General features: G+C 27.9%; 1 protein-coding gene across 1 annotated transcript in view; it reads left to right on the top strand.

The window, feature by feature from the left end:
- The window catches only part of LOC129968189 (uncharacterized), a 36,122-nt gene that overhangs the window by 5,324 nt on the left and 9,952 nt on the right, over positions 1-20,846 (top strand). Inside the window, exons 4-12 of the mRNA XM_056082041.1 lie at positions 916-1,115; positions 2,044-2,171; positions 3,039-8,809; positions 10,086-10,214; positions 12,697-12,982; positions 14,739-14,824; positions 15,465-15,569; positions 15,675-15,754; positions 19,230-19,281. Coding sequence (XP_055938016.1) covers positions 916-1,115; positions 2,044-2,171; positions 3,039-8,809; positions 10,086-10,214; positions 12,697-12,982; positions 14,739-14,824; positions 15,465-15,569; positions 15,675-15,754; positions 19,230-19,281 — 6,837 coding nt within the window. The remainder of the gene's footprint in view (positions 1-915; positions 1,116-2,043; positions 2,172-3,038; positions 8,810-10,085; positions 10,215-12,696; positions 12,983-14,738; positions 14,825-15,464; positions 15,570-15,674; positions 15,755-19,229; positions 19,282-20,846) is intronic.

Genomic DNA, 20,846 nt, shown 5'->3' with positions numbered 1-20,846 from the left:
AAATCTAATTTACTTTATCAATATGTAGCTGGAAATCTAAACGATTAAACACGGATTTTATATATTATCAATATCCTAAAGTTTCAAATGTAAAATTAAATTGTAAAAAATATGAATTTTAAAATTGATAAAGCTCTTTATTGATGTGAATTAATCTGTTTACTAATGTGCTAAACTGAAACAATAACAGACTATCCTGTAAAATACCATATTATTATATTTATTAGAAAAACTCTAAAAAAAAATTGTCTTGCCATATAGGTTATTTCACATTTATCCTTTGTGTATAATATTTTAAAATATAAATAACATGTAAATAAATTTTCCATTGCAAAAATGCCTTTCCTGATTAAGAGCCAATATTAATTTGCTGGGAAAAATCAGAGAATCCTTTGACTAAGTTCAATCTCAAATGAATTATAATATTAATATATTAAAGTGTAGCTTTAAAAAGATCATTTAATTTATCAAATCTATCATCTGAAGCATTCTGAACTTATCAATTGAATTTCATCTTCAGATGAGATTTTCTCTATTCTGAATCATTTTTGATTTTGTCTAACTGTTCTCTTTAATCAGGTGAGTTGTTCAGTTATCAAATTTTGCCAAGTATGTGATTATTAAATCATGAATCACCAAAATGCAGATTTTTTTCTGTATTGAATTGTGGCATTTGTAGCTTGACTGGGTATTCAGATCTTTATTTAAAACTTTGTTGAATATGATTTATTTGTGTGATAACCTAGCATTTAATAATTTTTCTAACATTTAATAAAGTTTCTATGAGTGAACTAATGATTTATCACAATATTTTGATAAGATAACTTGCATAGACAGTATTTTCCGTTTAAACTTTTATACATGCTCTGATATTTCTTATATCAGAGATAATTATTCAAATATCTCTTATTGCAGCGTTTGCTGGAACTACAGTTTGATGCCAATGTTAAATTCAAAACAGAAGTCAACAAACATGATGCACACTCTCTTCGTATTACTCCAATTGGTCGTGATATTAATGGACAAATGTATTGGTACCAACTAGATAAAGATTATAACATGAGGCTTTATCGCCAAGGAATTGGAGATGAGAATACATGGCAACTTGTATGTTCGTAAGTAGCACTTGATTTTTTTAAAATTAAAATTCTGGTTATATGCCATATGTATACACATTTGTCAGAAGAGTATTGTATATTTTAATAGAACTTTTAAAAAGAACCTGAGTTGTGCACCAAATTAAACATCTAATTATTCTAGTGTTTCCATTTGAATTCTCAGTAAGAAACCTACTCTAGTCCCATTATACAAGTAGCTTCTATTTTATTTATTATCTTCCAGTTTCAAATATAATCTAAAATTCTATGAATCGAATATTTTCATCTGATTGCTATTCAAAATTTCATAATCACCAATTAACCATTAGTTATTGTAAAATGGGTAACTGATTAAGTAAATCAAATTTTTGAATGTCAGATTAGTTAAAATTCCTTTATATTTAATTTGCTATCCTTTATACAGTGAAGACAGTATTCTTGTATTTTAAATTCCTAATTATATTTTCATATCCCAACAGTACTTGGGCTATGAAAATACACACACACACACACACATCTTTTGAGTGTTAAAGTTCCTTCCCATGTTTAAGTATTGTTTTTATTATTATGTGACTTAATGATGCACAAATAAGTGATTAACGGCATCTGCAAAAATGTGAGAGGGGCAATTAAAGAACTATAATTTATTTAAATTAACAATGTTTCATGTTGCCTGCACAGAAAAAGTTTGGACTTTTTTTATCTGATTTATTTGATTTGGCATTTTATTGTGCAATAAATAAAAAGGTCTAAAATACTATGTAAATCAGAAAATAATGTTTTAAAGAAAGTAGCATGGAAGTTATTACTTTTTTAAAGTTTCCGTAATATGTTATATTTCCACTATCTTAGATTTACCAATAGTGATTTTGAAATATTTTTCTTTTTTTTTTTACAAAACATTTCTACATTAACTAATACAAATCTATTGTTTTAATTTATATAGAAATACAGATCATCTCAGGAATCTTCTTTCTTCCTTGGAGAAAAATATCACTAATACAACAGGTCTTGTTTCTGAAGATGTGGCAAAAACAGAAGATGTCGACTCTACAGTGCCTAAAAAAGAGAAAGGTAAATGATTTTTATTTCAATTAACAATAGAAAACCTATATTTTTATTACTGTACACAGAATTCTAAATATAAATGTAATTTTTAAAAATTTCGATTTAATTCTATAAAAGAAGAACATCAGCTTTTCATTGAAAGAATTCTAAAATCGATATTCATTAATATATTTTATATATAAGACAAAAGCATGTGCCTAAAAATTTATTAATTATCCACAGTCAATCAGTGGTCTGAACCTTATGGAAATAATTGTAAAAATAAAATTTCCAAACTATATGTGTTTTACTAGAATAAAAAGAAAGCCTTGTAGCTCTAATGTTGCTTACAAAGGTAAAATGAATTTTCATTTAGTTCTAAAATAAATCAGTTTTATGCTTTTCTGCACACAAAAAAATAAATAAATAAAACTAGAAATTGAAGATTATTTATAAGATTTTTACTCTTTTCTGTACATAAAAATAAATAAATAAATAAATAAAACTAAAAATTGAAGAGAATTTATATGATTCTAAGAAACTTATGGTCCAAGGTTTGATTCGGGGAAATTATACTCATTTTTAAAAAATGTTTTTATTTCAAAATTGAATGTGAGCCTTTCCATTTTAAGTAAATTTCTTATAATGACAAAGAATTTTCATTATTAGTAACATCAGTATGTAATAATAACCTTTTCATGTATTTTGAGATGCTTCACTCCAATTCTCTTATTTTTATCAAATGAAAAAAAAAAATTTAATATATTTTCAAATTAATATCATTTAAATTAATCATTTTAAAATTGGCATGAGAGTTTTAATTCTACATGTTATTCTAATTAAAATGCTTTAGAAAATTTTTACTATTACTAAAATAATCATTTTCAATTTCAGATGGTGAAGATTTAACATCCTGCATGTCTCAAACAAAACCCTGTGCTATTATTATTAAAACAGAGAAAAGAGAAAATCTTTTAAGTGGAAAAATTCCAAATGCTGCAAAAACACCCGTTAAGGATGAAGTAAACATAAATGATTCTGATATTTCAGTGATAGAAAAAGATGCTGTACTTTCTGCTGAAAACACTTCAGTAGCTGAATCTAAAGAAAGGGCTGCTACTTGCTCTGACAATCTGGTGAAACCTTGTGGAGTTGTTATCAAAAAGGAAATGTGCTTCAATCTTGCAGAAGGTACTACTAAAATTAAAGATGATGCCACTCCAATGGAAGAAGATAATGCAAAAAATGAAAAAGATAAAGACTGTAATATTACAGAAATTGCTTCTAAAACAGATGTTGAAATGATATCAGTTGAAACAGTCCCAGTAGTTGATAAAAAGCCATCCTCACTTACAGTTCAAGATGCATCAAGAGATACTGTAAATGTTGTTGCGCCTCTTGATACAACAAAAAGTTCATCAGTAGAAGATGTCCCTGAAACCAAATTTAAAGGCAGTAAAATCAAATTATATGAAAAATGGAGTAATGAAAAGAAAAATATTATAACTCCTGAACCAGTTGAAGAGGTTAAACATAATTCTGCAGCAACTATTCCTAAAGAATCAGTTGATGTTAAAGAATCACTTCCTGAAGATCTTACAGTTAGCCATAAGGCATCATCCGAAAGTGCATTAAACAAATCAAAATCTTTTAAAGTTTCTCCTAGCAAACTTCTTCATGAGGATTCTGCTCGTGGTGAAGAAGTACCCATGGATTTGAGTGTTTCCTGTCGTGGCAGTGAAATAAGCAAAAGTTCAGCAACTGATCTCTCGGCATCCTTGATTAAAAAAAGGCCGCTTTCAGATTCAGATACATCAAATCTCAGTTACAATGGCGGTAATGTTAGATCGTCTTTTCCAGCCAATGACAGCAACAAAACCGTAGATATTAAGTATTCAAATAGCTCTGAAGCACCAAGACCATTCAAAAAGAAACATCTGTCAATAGCAAAAGAAGAACCTGTGAAAGAAAGTAATGATCATAGTCGTAAATCTGTTATTTTTGAAGTGAAAAGCAATAAACTATTAAACCAGTATCAAGAAAATAAACCTAGCAGTGACTCTTTGAGTGACAGAACAGGTAACTCTGGGTTTTCACATTTGCAAGCACTTCAAAATATGTGCAATGAAAACCCTATGACTTGTTTCCAGGGTAATGCTGTTCATTCTTCTAGTCATGATAAAAGATCTTCATTTGAAAGCGGTTACATGAAATATGGTCTTGGTCCTATTGAAAAATCGTCCTTTAATGAAACAGCCTGTGATACTTTAAGCAAAAAGTATTCATTCAGTAATACCCAACTCTCTGGAGATTTAAAGCATGTTTCTGAGAGAACTGATCCCGCTCCATTGCTGAAATCGAATGTGCATGCTAGCAATGAAGTTTCTTTTAAAGAGCATTTCCATTCAAAATCTGATGTTTCATCTACACCAAGAGAAATTCATGGTCAAAAACTGGCTGCTAAAATTGATCAGTTAGTTCAGCAAAACAAAGATTTTAGTAATGAAGTGGGAAAATGTGCAAAACCTTCAAATCAAAATCTACTGCCAATAAATGAAAAAGACATTTGTGAGGTAAAAGAATTACATTTAAATGAAAACACAAAACAGGAATTAAAAGAAAAAGTCTGTAGTAGAACAGAATTAGTTCCTTCTCATAAAGCTGATCTGAGCACTTCATCTAGAAAAATTGAGAAGCCAATGTCAGAATCAAAAGTTAAGCATACCATATCATCTATGTTGAATACAGACATAGTTAGCTCTAAGTCTGATGATCCAACATCATGTTCTTCCTCTTTCATTAGCAAGCCTTCTGATGTTCCTGCTATTGTTACTAGTAATCATTCTGAACATATTCTACCAAAACATGCCCAAGACTGTGACAGAAAAGATGTATCCTGTCCTACTGAAAATGATAGTGATATTATTAAATCCTCTAAAAGAGAGCTTAGTAAAGGTGTTACTTCTATTCAAGACAGTATTTCTGATCATTGTATCAAGCATGAAATTGCTCAGCCTTTATCTTCGAAAAACATTGATCCTGTTTCAGCTGAAACTAGGAAATTTTTGTTACCTAAAGACAATTGCTCTTTGCCTGAATCTAAAGGCATTGATGCAAAATCTGCATCCATTGCAGTGTTTAAATCCAGTGAGGTGCCTTTATCTGCCACTCATGAAAATACTAATTCCAGTGAGGCAGTTGAACAGAAAAATCTTTCTGCCAGTGTTAAATTAGAAAAGGACAATAAATCTTCCAAAAAACCAAGTACTGTAAAACTAAAAGAAGAATGTTCTGATTCTACTGTCAATGTAGAAAGTAGCTCTGCTTTATCTCAAAGCAATGATGAATCTATTGCTGCTGAAAAAAATTCAATTCATTTAAATAAAAAGGATCATTCTGTGTCTAAAGTTGAATTAAATGATTCTGAACTAGAAAGGCATAAAGAAAAAAAATCTGAGGATTGTGGCAATTTAGAAAAATCTTCTGGGTCAATTAAAAACACAGCTTTGAAAGACGAATGTGCAGTTGAAAATTCCCAAATTATCACTCCTAAAATAGAAACTGCCTGTGTAGAATCTGCATCGTTAATACCTGCGAGTTGCAAAAGTGAAACTTTATCGTCTCCAGTTGAAAAGGGTGATAAGGAAAAATCTGGGGATAACAATCTATTAAAAAAGAGTCCTACTGAATCAAAGACTAAGAACAACTGTAAAAGTGTATCTTTAGAAGCATCTGCTTTGAGTTCTGAATGTCTTAATGAAATTTCAAAAAATGTAAAACAAGATCATGATATGAATGATAAGAAAGAATTAAATGAAAATACTTCTGTATCTGCAGAAAGCAATCTTTTGCATTCTAACAAGATTCAGAATGATAAAACTGATATTATCATTAAGTCCCCAAGTGATAAATCTGTATCTCATTCTTCTTTACAGGAAACTGATTGCACTCCAGAGCATAAACAAACAAAATTAAAAAATGAAAGCTCTAAATTAGATGATAAGTCAGTGACATCAGAAAACAGAATTGTATCTGAAAAGCCTGAGGTTTCAGTTGTAAACACAAATTCGTTAGAAAATCGTGAACATATAAAATCTGAGAAATTGGATGCAAATGTTGAGTTAAAACAAACAAGTAGCGATTCAGTTGTTGAAAAGCCTCAAACTGACATTGAATTATTCAAAAAGGAAACAGTTAATCATTCCAATAAAAAAGAGCCATTGCCTAAAGAAAAAGAAATGTGTGATCAGAAAAACAGCACAGTTACTAAACATTCTGAAGCCAGTTTATCATTGGGAAATGAATTGGCAGTTAAATCTGAAAAACAAAATGTGCAAACCAACAGTGACTTATCTGACGCTTTAAGTAAGAAAGAAAGCATTGCATCTACAGAATCACTAAATAATTCTCAAGAAAAAATTCCTGAAAAATGTGAAATTAGTCCAAACTCTTCCAATAAAATATTAGCAAGCAAAGTTGATGAGAAATCAGTTGAAAATGTAAATGTTTCTCCTGTGGAAGTACTACCTTTTCCATCTGAAAAGAAAATAACTGAGACACTTGACAAGAAAACTTTTCATCCATCCAAAAACAAAGTTGATGTTGACTCAGAAACAGTTAAATCTTCAGAAGAAAAACCAATTGGTCATCAGTTAGAAATTAATATGGCAGAAAAGTGTAAAACAGAAATTGTTTCATTATCTGGTGATGACAGTTCTGAGCTGAAATCTTTTAGTACTGAATCTAAAAAGGTAAAAATTGAAAAGTCCTCTAATTGCAGTTTAATTTCTGATAAATTAGAGGATAGTGCTACCAAAAGTTCAGTAATAAATGATTCCAGTTCTGGGAATATTCCAACTGTTTCTTCTATGACAGAAAATACAGAAACATCTCAAGATGATGATACAAAGATGAAATTGGAAAGCAATCAATCTGAAGATAATACTGTAGTACCTGAAACTTGCATGGACTCAACTGATTTGAAAACTTCTTTGAATAAAGTTACAGAAAAGTTAGAAACAGGAACAGATCTTTCTGATACCAAATCTAATAATACTGAGCATTCAGAAAATAAAAATACAGCTGCTTTGAAAGTACCTGATAAGGAATTTGAAAATGATTCAAAATCTTCCATAAGTATGAAATGTCCAAAAGAAACATCTGTGGGGAGAAAATCAGAAAAGACTTCTTCTAAACTGAAAATTTCAAAATCTGCTGTTGAAGATGGTGTATCTAAACAATCTAAAGAAGTTGCTGCATCAGAGATCAAAACTGATGAACTCTCTTCTGAAATTAGAGCAACATCTGGCCAGCAAAAAGATAAAACTGATGATAAATCAAAAGATAAAATAAGAAAGCATATCAATACAGAATCACTTACTAAAGAAACATCTAAGTCTGAAATAACAAATCTTCAACAAAAAGATGTAGTAGGTTCTTTTGATAATTCTACTACACAAGAAGTGAATGAAGTTGATTCTTCACAGAATCAAGATACTCCTGGCAAAGAATCCTTAAAATCACCACATTCTACTGAAAGTACTAATGTCAAAAATACACCGTGTAAAAAAGAAATGCTGAATTCAGATTGTAGTGAAAGTGTTGAAGATGCCAAAGACAGCAGTAAAGAAAATACTGCTGCAACTGGTGTTGCACTAAAAAAGAACCAGAGAACATCAAATAGATCTTCTAGGTCATCTAGAAAGAAATCACGTTCTTTACAGTCTGTTTCTAAAGAAGAAAACAAAACATCTGGTGACATTTCTGAAAAATCGGAACCTGTTGTGAATGATTCATTCAAGGATGAGAACATTAAATCTGAAACTCCAAAGAAAATAGAAAAATTAAGGATAACAAAAAATGATAAACATATTCATTCAGATGATATGAAAATGGACTTAGATGCAACAGCAATTACAGAAAAGGAAGTAAAGAAAGAATCTTTAGATGTATCAGAAGAAATAATTTTTAGTGGTAAAGAAACAAAATACGACCCAAGTCTTTGCAAACTTGATATTCAAAATCCATTAAATCTTTATCTAGTTATGAATTGCAGGTGCTTAGAAACTAAAGTGAGGCATCCTCAGTGTGGTAAACTAAGTGAAAAACCTATACTGTCCACTTCCCCTTCAAAACCAAAACTCATTACCACATTTAGCCTAGACACAAGTGAAGAAGTTCAGATAATTAAATCAGTAGATTCTCCCACTCTGGGTAAGAAGAAAAGGGGGAGATTAAGGCAAAGAGGATCATCGTCCAAACCTCCAGTTCCTCCTACTCCACCACCTAAACAAGAACCAGTAAAATCTACTGCCAAAACACCAAGGCAGAGAGCACCAAGGAGCTCTAAGAAACCTGCAGCCACCTCAGGGAAGGATGATTTCACAATTCCTGAAGGGTTTTTGGAAATTTTGAGTAACAGCCAGTCAGATAATGTTAAATCTGAACCTCATAGAAAATCTAGAGGGCAAAAAGCTAAGATCAGTACTCCATCTGCTCAGAGCAGTGAAAGTGAGTCAGCACCTATAAAAAGGAGTCGTCGAATCCAAGAGCAACATCAAAAGAAAATGTCAGAATTGGCTGTAGAAATGGAAAGAGAGCAGAGGATGTTGGAGCAATTAGCTAAGAAAGCAAAAAAACCTGCCACACCGAAATCTTCAACAAAGGTAGTCATTTTTGAATATATTTTTTAATTAGTATGTTAAAAAGATTAGAACTAAAAATAATGCACAATTGTAATTAAATATATATTCTAATATCTTATAATATGTATTAAATTCGAAATAATGATCTGTAGGTATCAAAAGAAAAAGTAAAATGAGAGAAATGATATTGAATATTCATCATAGTAAAATCATTTGATGTCCATAAAAGAAAGTATATTCATTACTCTTTAATAACAGGTCTTAATGAGTAAAAAAAAAATCACTGCATTAGATTTGGCATACACTTAAAGTTTTACATTTTTAAAGCATACATTTAAAGTTTGAAATGATTTAAAACTTGAAAAACTCTGGTAAAACTGAATAGCTGTTAATTTTTAGTAAAATTTTAGAGATTAAAAAAAATACTTTATTTAAATATCTAAGTAAAAATTTCTTGTTTATTCTTTAGTATAAATGTCAGAAACAGATTTTGCAAATGTTGCCACTAAAAATTTAATTTCCACTAATATATAAAGTTAGTAAATTTAAAAGTTTGTATTCATTCTTTAAGCAAATCCTTATATATATATAATATTATGCATATTAATTTTTAAAGTCTGTTTCTCAGATGCAACTCCAAATTCCTGTTGAAAGATGCCAAAGCTAGAATAAAATATAGCATAAAAAATAATCTGTGAACTCTTTACGAATAGAATGATTCTGTAATACATTATTGTCAAAAGAGAATGCAAAGACTTTGTTACATCTATGAGTAGTAAAAGCAAATTCAATTAGAAGCTAATAAACTTATCCCTTTACTGTAAAAAATAATTCATCTAAAAAAGAACTGTCTATTTGACTCATTTTTAAAGAGTAAATATTTTGTGTATGTGTGAAAATGATTACTCTTGGAACCTTTTATAAGTAGTTATGAAAAAGCATTATCAGGTTAACTCATTTTTAAAGAGAAACAGTTTTCTAATGAGAGAATGAAACTCTTTATGAGTAATTATAAAAACGGATCACACATTTTTTTTCCAGACAGTTTTTATGCATTTTATTTTTTAATATCATATTGTAAATGATATTGTATCCATGCAAGAGATTTTCAAAATAGGCTCAAATAACTTACATAATTTTTTTTTTTTTTCTTCTGCGAGAGGGCTTTATTTGTTACACATACAATTTCATTTCTTCAAGGTCCTGCTGCTTTTAAAGAATAAAATTTTACATGAAATATTAAAAACTTTAATTAAATAATGAATATTTTCTCTATATATTTTTTACTTCTGTTTAGACACAAGGAACTAAAACACCTAGAGGAGCAAAAGCAAAATTTGAACCTCCCACTCCTGAAGATACTTGTTTGGAATCAAAACGAACTACAAGGAAGATGAATAGTAGATCACGAAATATGACGAAAATGGTAAGCAGTATATAAAATTAAAATAGTTCAAATGTATTCAAAATAAAAATTCTCATGTTAATTTTAATTGCCATTACTCTTTTGTTTTTAAGAAATAAGTTTTAGATTTTGTACTGTTTCATAAAAATTTATTATAAAACGAAAAAACATATTATGTTTATTAATTTATAGATTGCATTAAAAGAATGATACGCTATTAGTGTAGCTAATAATCTTTACCATTATTTTAAATTTGGTTATTTTAAACATTTATAATTAATGATAATAATTTCTAAGTTGAAGAAAATGTGAACAAAGTTACAAAAGCCAGAATTCCAGTTTTATTTTCTTTTTAATTTTTAAATTACACATATGCGGGAAACAAGAAAATGCTTTTGATCTTAGAAGTTAAGTTCTGCAGTTTCTCCTGGTCATTTGTGAAATTGCATTGGTGTTCATAATTCTGCCATATTAGGATTCAAACATCAGTCATGCATGGTGTGACTGCCAAGAATTTTTAAAACTTTTTCTAAAGCTAAATTATAGGAATAGGCATATATACAAATCCACTAATCTCATAAGAAATGTAAGTGTGTACTTTGGATGGGTGCATACAGTAAATAACTAAATATCTATTTTATTTTTATGTTATACATTTCCTAAGTTTAAGAAAAATTTAATTTTAAATTAAATAATTTATTTATTTTATTGAAATAAGTTTTTTTATGAGTTGTTTTATTTTAGAAGTTCAGAGAATTGTATATCTTCCATATTTTTCCTTTATGGAAAGATATAAAACAGCCATGCTGTTAGAATTTTCCATGAACAGAATGACCTATATGAAGTTTTATATTTGAGAATTGTTCTACCCATTCATCATTCAAACAAAAAATAACATGGCATTAAAAATATGATTAGCACAGATAAAGTATAGCAATGAATACAAGATGGCAAATGATTGGGTAAAATGTCCTAATTATAAAAAAAATTACTAGAGTTAAAAACTATTGTGCTTGACATTTGGCACTTTACTTTAATGCCACTTGATTGTAAATATTCCCCCTATTTTAGCTCCATAACTATATTTTTGCTCTTATCGCAAAATATTTGAATTTCTTTTGTTGTTTATGTATAGCTTTTGAATTTTATGTAAATTTTTGAAGGGAAAAAAACACACTTTTGTCTTATATTCTGAAATATATTGTAAATTAAAGCAATCAGCTGACTAGAATAAAGAATTTATAGGTTGTAGTTCAATGGAGGAGAAGTAAAATTCTCACATTTACTGGTGTAACTTTCATACTTCCCATAAGAAATCATTTATTTGTTATGGGAAATGTTAAAAAAAAATGTCCTTACATTTATTAGATACTTTTTCATATAATGATATTTGCATTAAATTTAATTTCAAGATTCTTCAATGAAAGTTGCAGTGGAAGAACTATAAGCATCCCAAATAAAAGAGTTAGGTTCCTACTTAAGTAATATGTTGTTTTAAATCTCAATTTGTTTTGAATTTTTTAAAAATTGGAATGAATCTTCAAATAGGCTTATATTTTCATGTAATCAAATCAAATAAGAAAATATAAGGGAACTGTGTTAAAATTTTGATGAACAAAGGGGTTTATATACTATAGGAAGATATAGTAGCACATGTAGTTGCATACCTAAAATAAAGGCTTGCTCAGGTAGATATTGATAAAATTCCCTTCTGAAAATTATAGAAATACTGAATATATTCCAAGATCCTGTTTTCCTTTTGTTTGTCTCTGATTTGTGTGTTCATCCTAGTATTGGCTTTAATTTGACAAAGATCTTTTAATAGTCTATTAATGAGTTAATTATGACGAATATAACTGCCATTTAAAGAACTCAGCTTCTGCTCATTTTGCAGATTTATTTCATATAGGTAGAATAACTTATAGTTTAATTTTAATATATGGAATAATTTTGGTGACTAGCTAGTTTAGTATGGATGTTAATGATATTTAATCGTGTTAAATCATTTAGATATATTTTCATATCTATGATTTCACTAAATTGTCAAGCATCAAAGTCATTCTATTTTAATTGCCTTGCATATGTTCTTTTCATTGAGTACTTGATTCCTTCTAGTGTTGAAAATTAAACAAAAAATTATCTTTAAAAAAACTGACAAAATTGAGGGAAATATTTTGTGACTATTAAATTTGTATAATTAAAAAGCCAATTATTTAAAATTTTAAGCTGATTTAAAAATTATCTTTGTGCTGCAATATTTTTGGAAGCTGTGGTACAAAAGCATCAAAATTTTGCTAACCTAATTAAAATTATAAACTAATCACTCTAAAGTGCATGTTTCCATCCTTCAAACAGTATATGTACTAAGTTTAGTAGCTCTAGATCAAATACTCAGGCCTGTAGAGCACTAACACAAACATTATCATCTTTATTAGTAGTAAAAATTGCAGTTGCATATTTTTATATTCTAATATTCAAGTGCATTGCAATTTCTCTTATTTAGACTTTAATGTATGAAGATGAATCAAAAGATAGTGAATTTTCAACTTCAAGAGAAACAGAAAAATCAAAGAAACGAAGAAGAGGAAAGGGTGCTAGAAAAGGATATAAACCATGGGATGTGTCATCTGAATCCTCTTCTTCTGTTGAAGAAATTACAGAAGAGGAAGAGGAAGAAGAGCCTGATGAACCATTGATATTTGAAGTAAATGAGGATGAATTTGCCTGTGAGGAAGTGGATGAAGATGCAGAACCTATTATTGTGAGGAGAGCTAGAACTGCAAAGAAAGGTACTTTCTTCATATTATAATATTTTTAAATTAATTTTCTATTATGTAAATTATTACCTGTTATACTGAAAAAAGTATTTGATTAGATGAAAAAAATGTATAAATATTTTTATGTTAAAATTTGCATTTTGCTTAATTTTATTTTTAATATATGAAAATAATTTATGAAAACATTGCAATATAGTAGGGAACTGACAGATATCAAATCAGAGGATTAATGGATGTTTATTTAAAAGAAATATTTTAATAGTAAAACTGTATTTATTGGACAAAATTATTCCATATAATAAATACTAGAAAGTAAATCTCAAAGTCTTAGCAGTAGCCTGATGCTCACGTGGCAGAAAAGTTACTGATGTTTGCATGAAGGGACTTGTTTTCCTTTTAACACTTTTTATTTGTCCTTTTGTAGATGCCAGATTATTAAAATGTTTGAAAACAGTGTAACATTATTCTTTTGCTTTTTGCTCAACATACATATGTTTCTCTTTTTGATAAAGCCCAGAATAATGATTACTGTGAAATAAATTACCATTGTTCCTGCCAAAATTTGTCAAAAAGTTTGCTCAGTATGTATTTAAAAATTTTAATTTATAAGTATCAGATCAAAAGAAAGAATAAACATTGTAAAGAAATCAGTCGTGAATAGCAGCAGTGAAAAATGAATTTAACGAGTTATGAAAAAGCTCTGCAATTGATGCATTATTTGATGGCTAAGTGTGAGATTAGAGCATTGTTTTTTTTTTTATTTTCATTTTTTTAATTTTAATTTCCTGTAAAACATTTGGATGTTATGCAACAATCCACTTAAATTTTTTATTAATTGTAACTTTTAATATAAATGTATAGCTGCATCTTCTCTATAAAAAAAAGCATAGATACTCTTATTCCGTAGTGGTAAATTATTTAAATGTGCACATCTTAAAAGACAAAGATCTTATCATTGTTAGTGCCCTACCTTAGAAAATATTCATGTAAGGATTTTTTTATATAAAACTGTATTTTAGATTTTTTTAATTTTAAACCAAATGAATGGAAAAAGTGAAGAATCTACTTTGAATAGATTAAGTTTATGGATAAATTTTTATCTCCTGAAAAATGAAATTTTACATTAATAAACTTTTTTTATGAGAAACTTTGGTAATATTTCTTTGTTGTACATATAAGGAGCTTTCCCTATCTATTGAATTTTGAAATGCTGAGGAAGCTTATTCTTAATTCTAATGATTTATTAGAATGTTCTAATAAATCATTAGAACATTCTAACTAAACCATTCTAATAATTTATTAGAATGGTTTCAGAATTTGGAGTTAATTGTTAATCAAAAAGAAAAAAAATATATTAATGTTTGTGTGTATTTTCTTTCTTTCTTTTTTAGTGCAATGCATTAAAATAATTTAGCAGAAAATGCGAGTATAGATTATTATGCTTTGCAGATCATAATTAATTTTTATATAATTTTAACAAGGAATTATTTAGTAAATGAGAATTTTTTTATAAATAAAAAAATTACCAAAACATATTGATGCAAAATATATATTTTTATTTATTTCAGTGGGTGAATTTCAACTTAGCTTCCTATGTAATATTACATTATATGTAGGTTTTTAAAAAGAATCGGAATGTATTGTTGGTCTTTTAAAACATTTTCACCTTATTTTGCTATATAAAGTATGTGAAAAGATTTTTTTAAGTATATGATCTTGGTGAAAAGTGAACATTATGTAATCTTCTGAGGTATTTTATTTTTTGTAGCTCCTGAAGATATAACTGCTGAAGAAAATGTTGTTACAGATGATAAGCCATGTTCGAAATGTGGAAAATATGACAAGCCTGAATGGGTATATAGTTTAATTTACTATTGTATTACATTTTTATAATTTATTTTAAATACAATGCAAAATGACATGAATGTCACATTATTACAATTCTATACTCTTTTTTTTTTTTTTTTTCTGTCTACTATCTGCAAACATATTAGTTATTGATTCAGGAGCAAGGGACTGGCAGTTAAATTTTTTTCTGATGAATATTTTAAAGCATAATGTAATAAGAATTTAATAAAAAATTATGGAAAATTTTAATTGCATTCAATTATATAGCTGGATTTGAACATGTTGGTAACTTTTCAGTTTAATTTTACCAAATCGAAACTGCCTGAAATCAGAATGACAAGGTACTGAACTGATTTATAAAAAAAATGTTGGAAAAATAATTTAACATTTGTAAACTTTGATTTTCTATTCTACCATGCTTACAAGAAATAATATACAAATATTTACATTTTCACAAATTTATTTATCTATTAATTTGCTACTTTAAAGAATATATGATTATTCTATTTAAATAATTGAAGGAAGATCCTCATTTTTTATGTGACAACTAATGTTCAATAAACAAACTTTCTAATTGTAGTATTGCTTTTATTCTATCATATATTGTGTTTGTATTAGAAATATATATTGTATCTTTCTCTTACAGATTCTTCTTTGTGATAAGTGTGATAATGGTTACCATACTACTTGCCTGATACCACCTTTAGTAATTATTCCTGAAGGTGACTGGTATTGTCAACCTTGTGAGCATGTAAGTTTTTATGACTGTACATTATTAAATTTTAAAATTATTCATTTGGTTATATGTGGGATGGTGTGATAAGAAGTTAACATTTTTTTATTTACAAAATTATAGATGTTCTTATGTGAATCCTTACAAAAAGAATTACACAACTTGGAAGTGATATTAAAACAAAGAGAAAGAGAAGAATTGAGGTAAGAGTGCTATAAATATTTTGTAAGATTAAGAAAGTGATTTCATTGTATCAAAAATAAGAATATTAAGGTCTATATTATGAGCAGAAAAAAACATTACTTCTATTGATAAATTGATGTGTGAGAAAAAACTATGGCTTTTAAACCTCTAACTGGTTTGTTTCTTCCCACTTCTTTTAATTAAGTCTATTTTATCAATATTTAAATGTTTTTTTAATGCCTGTATTTTAAAATCTGTGTTATTTTATTTCCAAAATTATTGAATGATCTCATTAAAACATTGTTTTGTTAAATCCTACCGATAATAAAATTTGGAACAAAATAGTTATTAAATTTTCTGTTAATAGAAGATATTTCAGGCCAACTATTTCTCTTCAATAGAATGCTTTTAATAAAAATACAAGAACTCTCTATACTATGATAGATGCAGAGTTGTCAACTGTTCAAAACTGACTGTTAAAAAGGGAGGTATGTTATTATGGGCCATTTTGATACAATTGTGGAAAACTTTTTAAAAATTGGAGACTAGGAGATTTGCTATTATTGAGCTCATAATAGCAGTAGTATTTGCAATAATACTTTAAAACTGTTTTTCATTTTAAAGATAATTAATAAATGTAAGAATTCCACACAAAAAAAGCTGTTTTTTAATCAAAAATAATTTTTTAAAACTAAATAGTTCAAATTTCCATGTTAATGGACAACTAAATTTAAGAACTTGAGAACTGATTAGACTAATACCTCACTATTTGTTAGCAATGGTATAAAATACATAAGAAGAATAGGAGATTTTCGTCTTGATTGCATAATACTTATTGTTAAACTTCCAATTAGTATTATAATTTGGCAATGTATGATGCCATAGGCACACACTGAACTTGTGTGATTAATGAGAATATAAATGCGTAAATGAAAAAATCATTTTAAAACTACTGACTTCCGATGTGATTTTTTCCCCAAATAATACAGAATTTGCATTTCAACTGGATTCAGTTCCATGTTATTTTGCCTCTATGTATAAAAGCTGGTTTCAAGATAATCATTCTTCAATATTGGAATGGTCTGGGAATAGTCCGGTCAAAAATTTATGGAGAAGGCTAAAACACTTTTTACTTAAAAGCAATCCAATAATAAACTCAATTAATTGAAGCAATAATCCGATCAAGTTTTGATATAGCATATTATATTTGATTTATTATTGCTAAGAAATTAAAGTGTATTAGTTAACTCCAACGAACAGAAGAACAGCATTGCAAAACATAATTAATGCTAAAAGTTACCTGCCGAGACTTAAATTTTTTCTATATATCATTATTTTTTTTCTTTGTAAGTACTGTTTCAAAATTGATATCTTTATTTAAATAATTTTATGGTATTTCTATTTATAAAATTGTAGTTATGGGTCATCAAAAATCCATTTTTTCCAAAAGTTTTCCATACTTTTGGCTGCTATTATATGTCAAAGCCTTGATTATTAAAATAAATCATCTGTATGAATACTATTTTAAATTATTAAACAATTGTTTCATAAATGAAAAGTATTTTAAATTTTGCTCTGAATTATATTGACACAATAATTTTAAATCTAAAACTGATTTTAATTTGCATGCATTTGTATTCTAACTAGGGATTACAATACCGGAACAAAATTTCAATACCGGAATTCGGTACTTTTTAGATCTTAATACCGGTATTAGAAAAAGAAAGAAAACATAGTTGTTTCTTTGTTTTATTTGCCAGTTTTATTAGAGAGTGTAAATATCACAAAAAATAATTTGTAACTTATAAATTATAAAAGTATATAAAGAATCACAAAAAAGTAAAGGAATATCTTATTTATTTAAATCACAAAAAAAGTGTAAATATCACTATTCAGTCTGTGGTACTATTACAAATTTCTGAAATGTGATCTTAAAAAACATAATGCATCAATTTTACTGTCATTAAGCCTGAAAAGTAATTTTGTGTAAAAGTTAACCAGCTGTCGAAAATGCTCTTTCGGCATCTACGCTAGTTGGTGGTACTGTTAGCAATGCGTGATATACTTTTTCCAAGTATTTACTTCTAAATCCCTCATTTTCAAATAAATCGATTTCTCGTCGGATGGTTTTGGATATAGCTGATTTCTGTATTGTATTTTGGTTCGTTGAATTTTTTTAAAATTAATTTATCGCTAATTCTCATTTTTGTTCAACAGACAATTCCTTTTCACTATCCACATTAGTGTCATCATAATCTTCGACAAATGAACCGAATTATTCTGAATGTGGATAGGTTTGTGGGTAAAAGATTTTAAGAAAATTTACTCTAAACTTAATCAGATTTGAATTGGTTATTTTCTTTTCATTTTCATTTTTAAAATCATTATAATTATGTAAATACCATAAGACATTTTCTATTTCAGTATGCCTTTCTTCTGTGCAATTTTTCAATGTAATATATAATTCTTCAGATAGTGATGTGTGCTGTTCTTTCAGCGACTGCAACATGAAATTTATTGTTGCATTAGCTGTTAATAAATAGGAATCTCTCCGACTGGATATTAAGTCGAATTCACAATCTGAAAAATTAATATACAGGTTTAAGTCGATTATTGCTTTTTGGATTGGATCTCTCAGTTTCGAAAATCGTTCCATCATTAGGAGTAAACCAACACGTTCCAATGTGTTTTATAATCTAATATTAACATATATTCTGTTTTATTTTCAGTTAGTATATATTTCAGTAATATATCATTTTTTATAGGGAAATGTTTAAATATCTTAACAATTTTTTGAACTTTATAAATTTTAGGAAGCATTTCTTGATAGGTTAATATTTCATCCTCATTAGCAATATCTTCTTCAACAATTACATTGTCATTATTTTCATTGTCAATATCACTCTCACTCTTTCTCTTTTCGAAGTTGGAATCCGAAGTTTCTCTATCCACAGTATTTGGATTCTTCTGTTCTTTATTTTTTTGGTATAATACATCTATTACTCCTAACTGAATTCCATGTGCTTGGCACAATTGCTTATTTGTACCAATCAACTTTCCAACTTTTTTCATAACTGTTGCTCCATCAGTTGTTATGGATACAATATTTTCTTTCGGGGATAATCCATGTTTCACTAATTTAGATTTAAGCAATTAATTAAGCCAATTATTAGCTAATCAATTTCGTCCATTTGGGAGATATAAAAGCAAAAACGTATACTGTTTTGCTATGTTCGCGATCAATGAACATATAGTGGAGACAATTTTTTAAATTTTTAGTAAATACCGAAAAACCGGTATTACGAAATTGTATAAATGGCTCAAAATACCGGTATTCGGTATACTGGTATTGCAATCCCTAATTCTAACTCTTTTTACTGTTTAATTTATTATTCCTTGAATAAAAGGACAAAATATGAAAACTGAAGGAATATTTTTGAAAGCAATACATTTTTTTTTCCACCTTTAAAGTTGATTTATTATTTTCTTTTTTAGAAAACAAAGGCTGGCTTATGTTGGTATAAGTTTGGATAATGTTCTAAAACCTGTAAGTATTTTTCCTACTTAAAATGAAACAATGTTGCATAAGTAAAACACATAGTGAATAATTTATCTTGCTTTGATATCTTTCAGTTGGAAACTTTTTATAATTATTTTTTAATGTATGAACTGTGATCATAGATGTAGAATGACAATTTTAGTTCTAATATTTTTATTTTAAGCATTTCGCGAAGGGAACACTGCACAAGATATGAACACACCAACTATATAATCATCTTTTCTCTTTCCCAATGACCCCCTCTCCCCACACACACACACTTTGTGTTTCTTCCTTTCTACACCCCTCTGCTGGGCAACAATTTTCTGTGGAGGGTCATCAAAACATTGTGGCCAAGACAGTGTCCATTTACAAAATTAATTATTAATAATATTTTCTTGTATTTTTTTTATTTATCAAAAATTTTTAAACCATTCACTCCCCCCCAAAATTACCTAGTGCTTATTTATAATGTTGATATAACACTCGACCAATTGTTCCAAAGATGTGCCTCTGAATAGTATTTTTATTGTTTACCTAAAAAAATTTATGTGAGAGGATCTCTTATTTGACTCAAAATAAAATTCATGAAATTAATTTACTTATTAGATTAATCAACTAAAATTTTGATTTACTTTCATTGCATAAAATTTAATTTTTTGGAATTTTTCATATTATTTTGTAAACTTTTTAACATTTCTAAATATTTCATACTTTCATCATAATGTGCAATTTTATATTGAAAATCATTTATTACAAGCAGTAGCTCAAATATCAAAAAAAAAAAAAAAAACTTAATATCAGTGAGTAACAGTTATTTACTATATTATTAAAATTGCATATTTATGTACATTATTTCATTATAATAAAAACCAGACCAAAAATATAATCTTTCAAATATAACAATTCTATTGTGTACAACTTGCAGATAAGTTCAAATCTGTTTGTTTGTTATAAAGACGTGAAACATAGAATACACATTTTTTACTACACACAGTATTTACTTACATATATATATTATAGAAAGAAACTGTCAGGTGTGCCAAATATATTTTAGGTTCCAAATTGTGTATGTAAAATTTCTGAAATCTTTAAATAGGCATCGTGACAAGTAATGAATTAAGTGAACAAAATACTTTAGAATTTTTTAAAAGTTGTAAAAAAAAAAAAACTGCCCAGCATGCTTTTATAAACTATATAAATAAGTTTCACATGTTCTTTTATTAAAATGTTATCTATATATATTTCTTCAAATCCATATAATTCTAGATAATTTATTATTATTTATGAATTCAGGAATATTCTTGGCCTTTTATAAATAAAGCTTGAACTTCTTAAAACTTTTCCAATTGTATATCTTTCTTGTGAGAAAGAATGTTTTGCACCCTTATTTTTGAATGAAAAGTTTTGTTGAGCGACAAATAAAAATTGAAAACTTAATATTATTAAATGAAAAGGGTTATTTAAACTAAACTCAGTGGCATGACAGCCCATGTGGGCTAAGGCCTACAGTGCCCATATCTGCTTTTTACCGAGGGCCCTGGGATGCAAGGTATATGTCCCGGTTAGGTGGT

This window comes from Argiope bruennichi, chromosome 5, assembly GCF_947563725.1.
Source record: "Argiope bruennichi chromosome 5, qqArgBrue1.1, whole genome shotgun sequence".
NCBI classification, from domain to species: Eukaryota; Metazoa; Arthropoda; class Arachnida; order Araneae; family Araneidae; genus Argiope; species Argiope bruennichi.
This window is presented reverse-complemented; position numbering and strand designations above follow the sequence as displayed.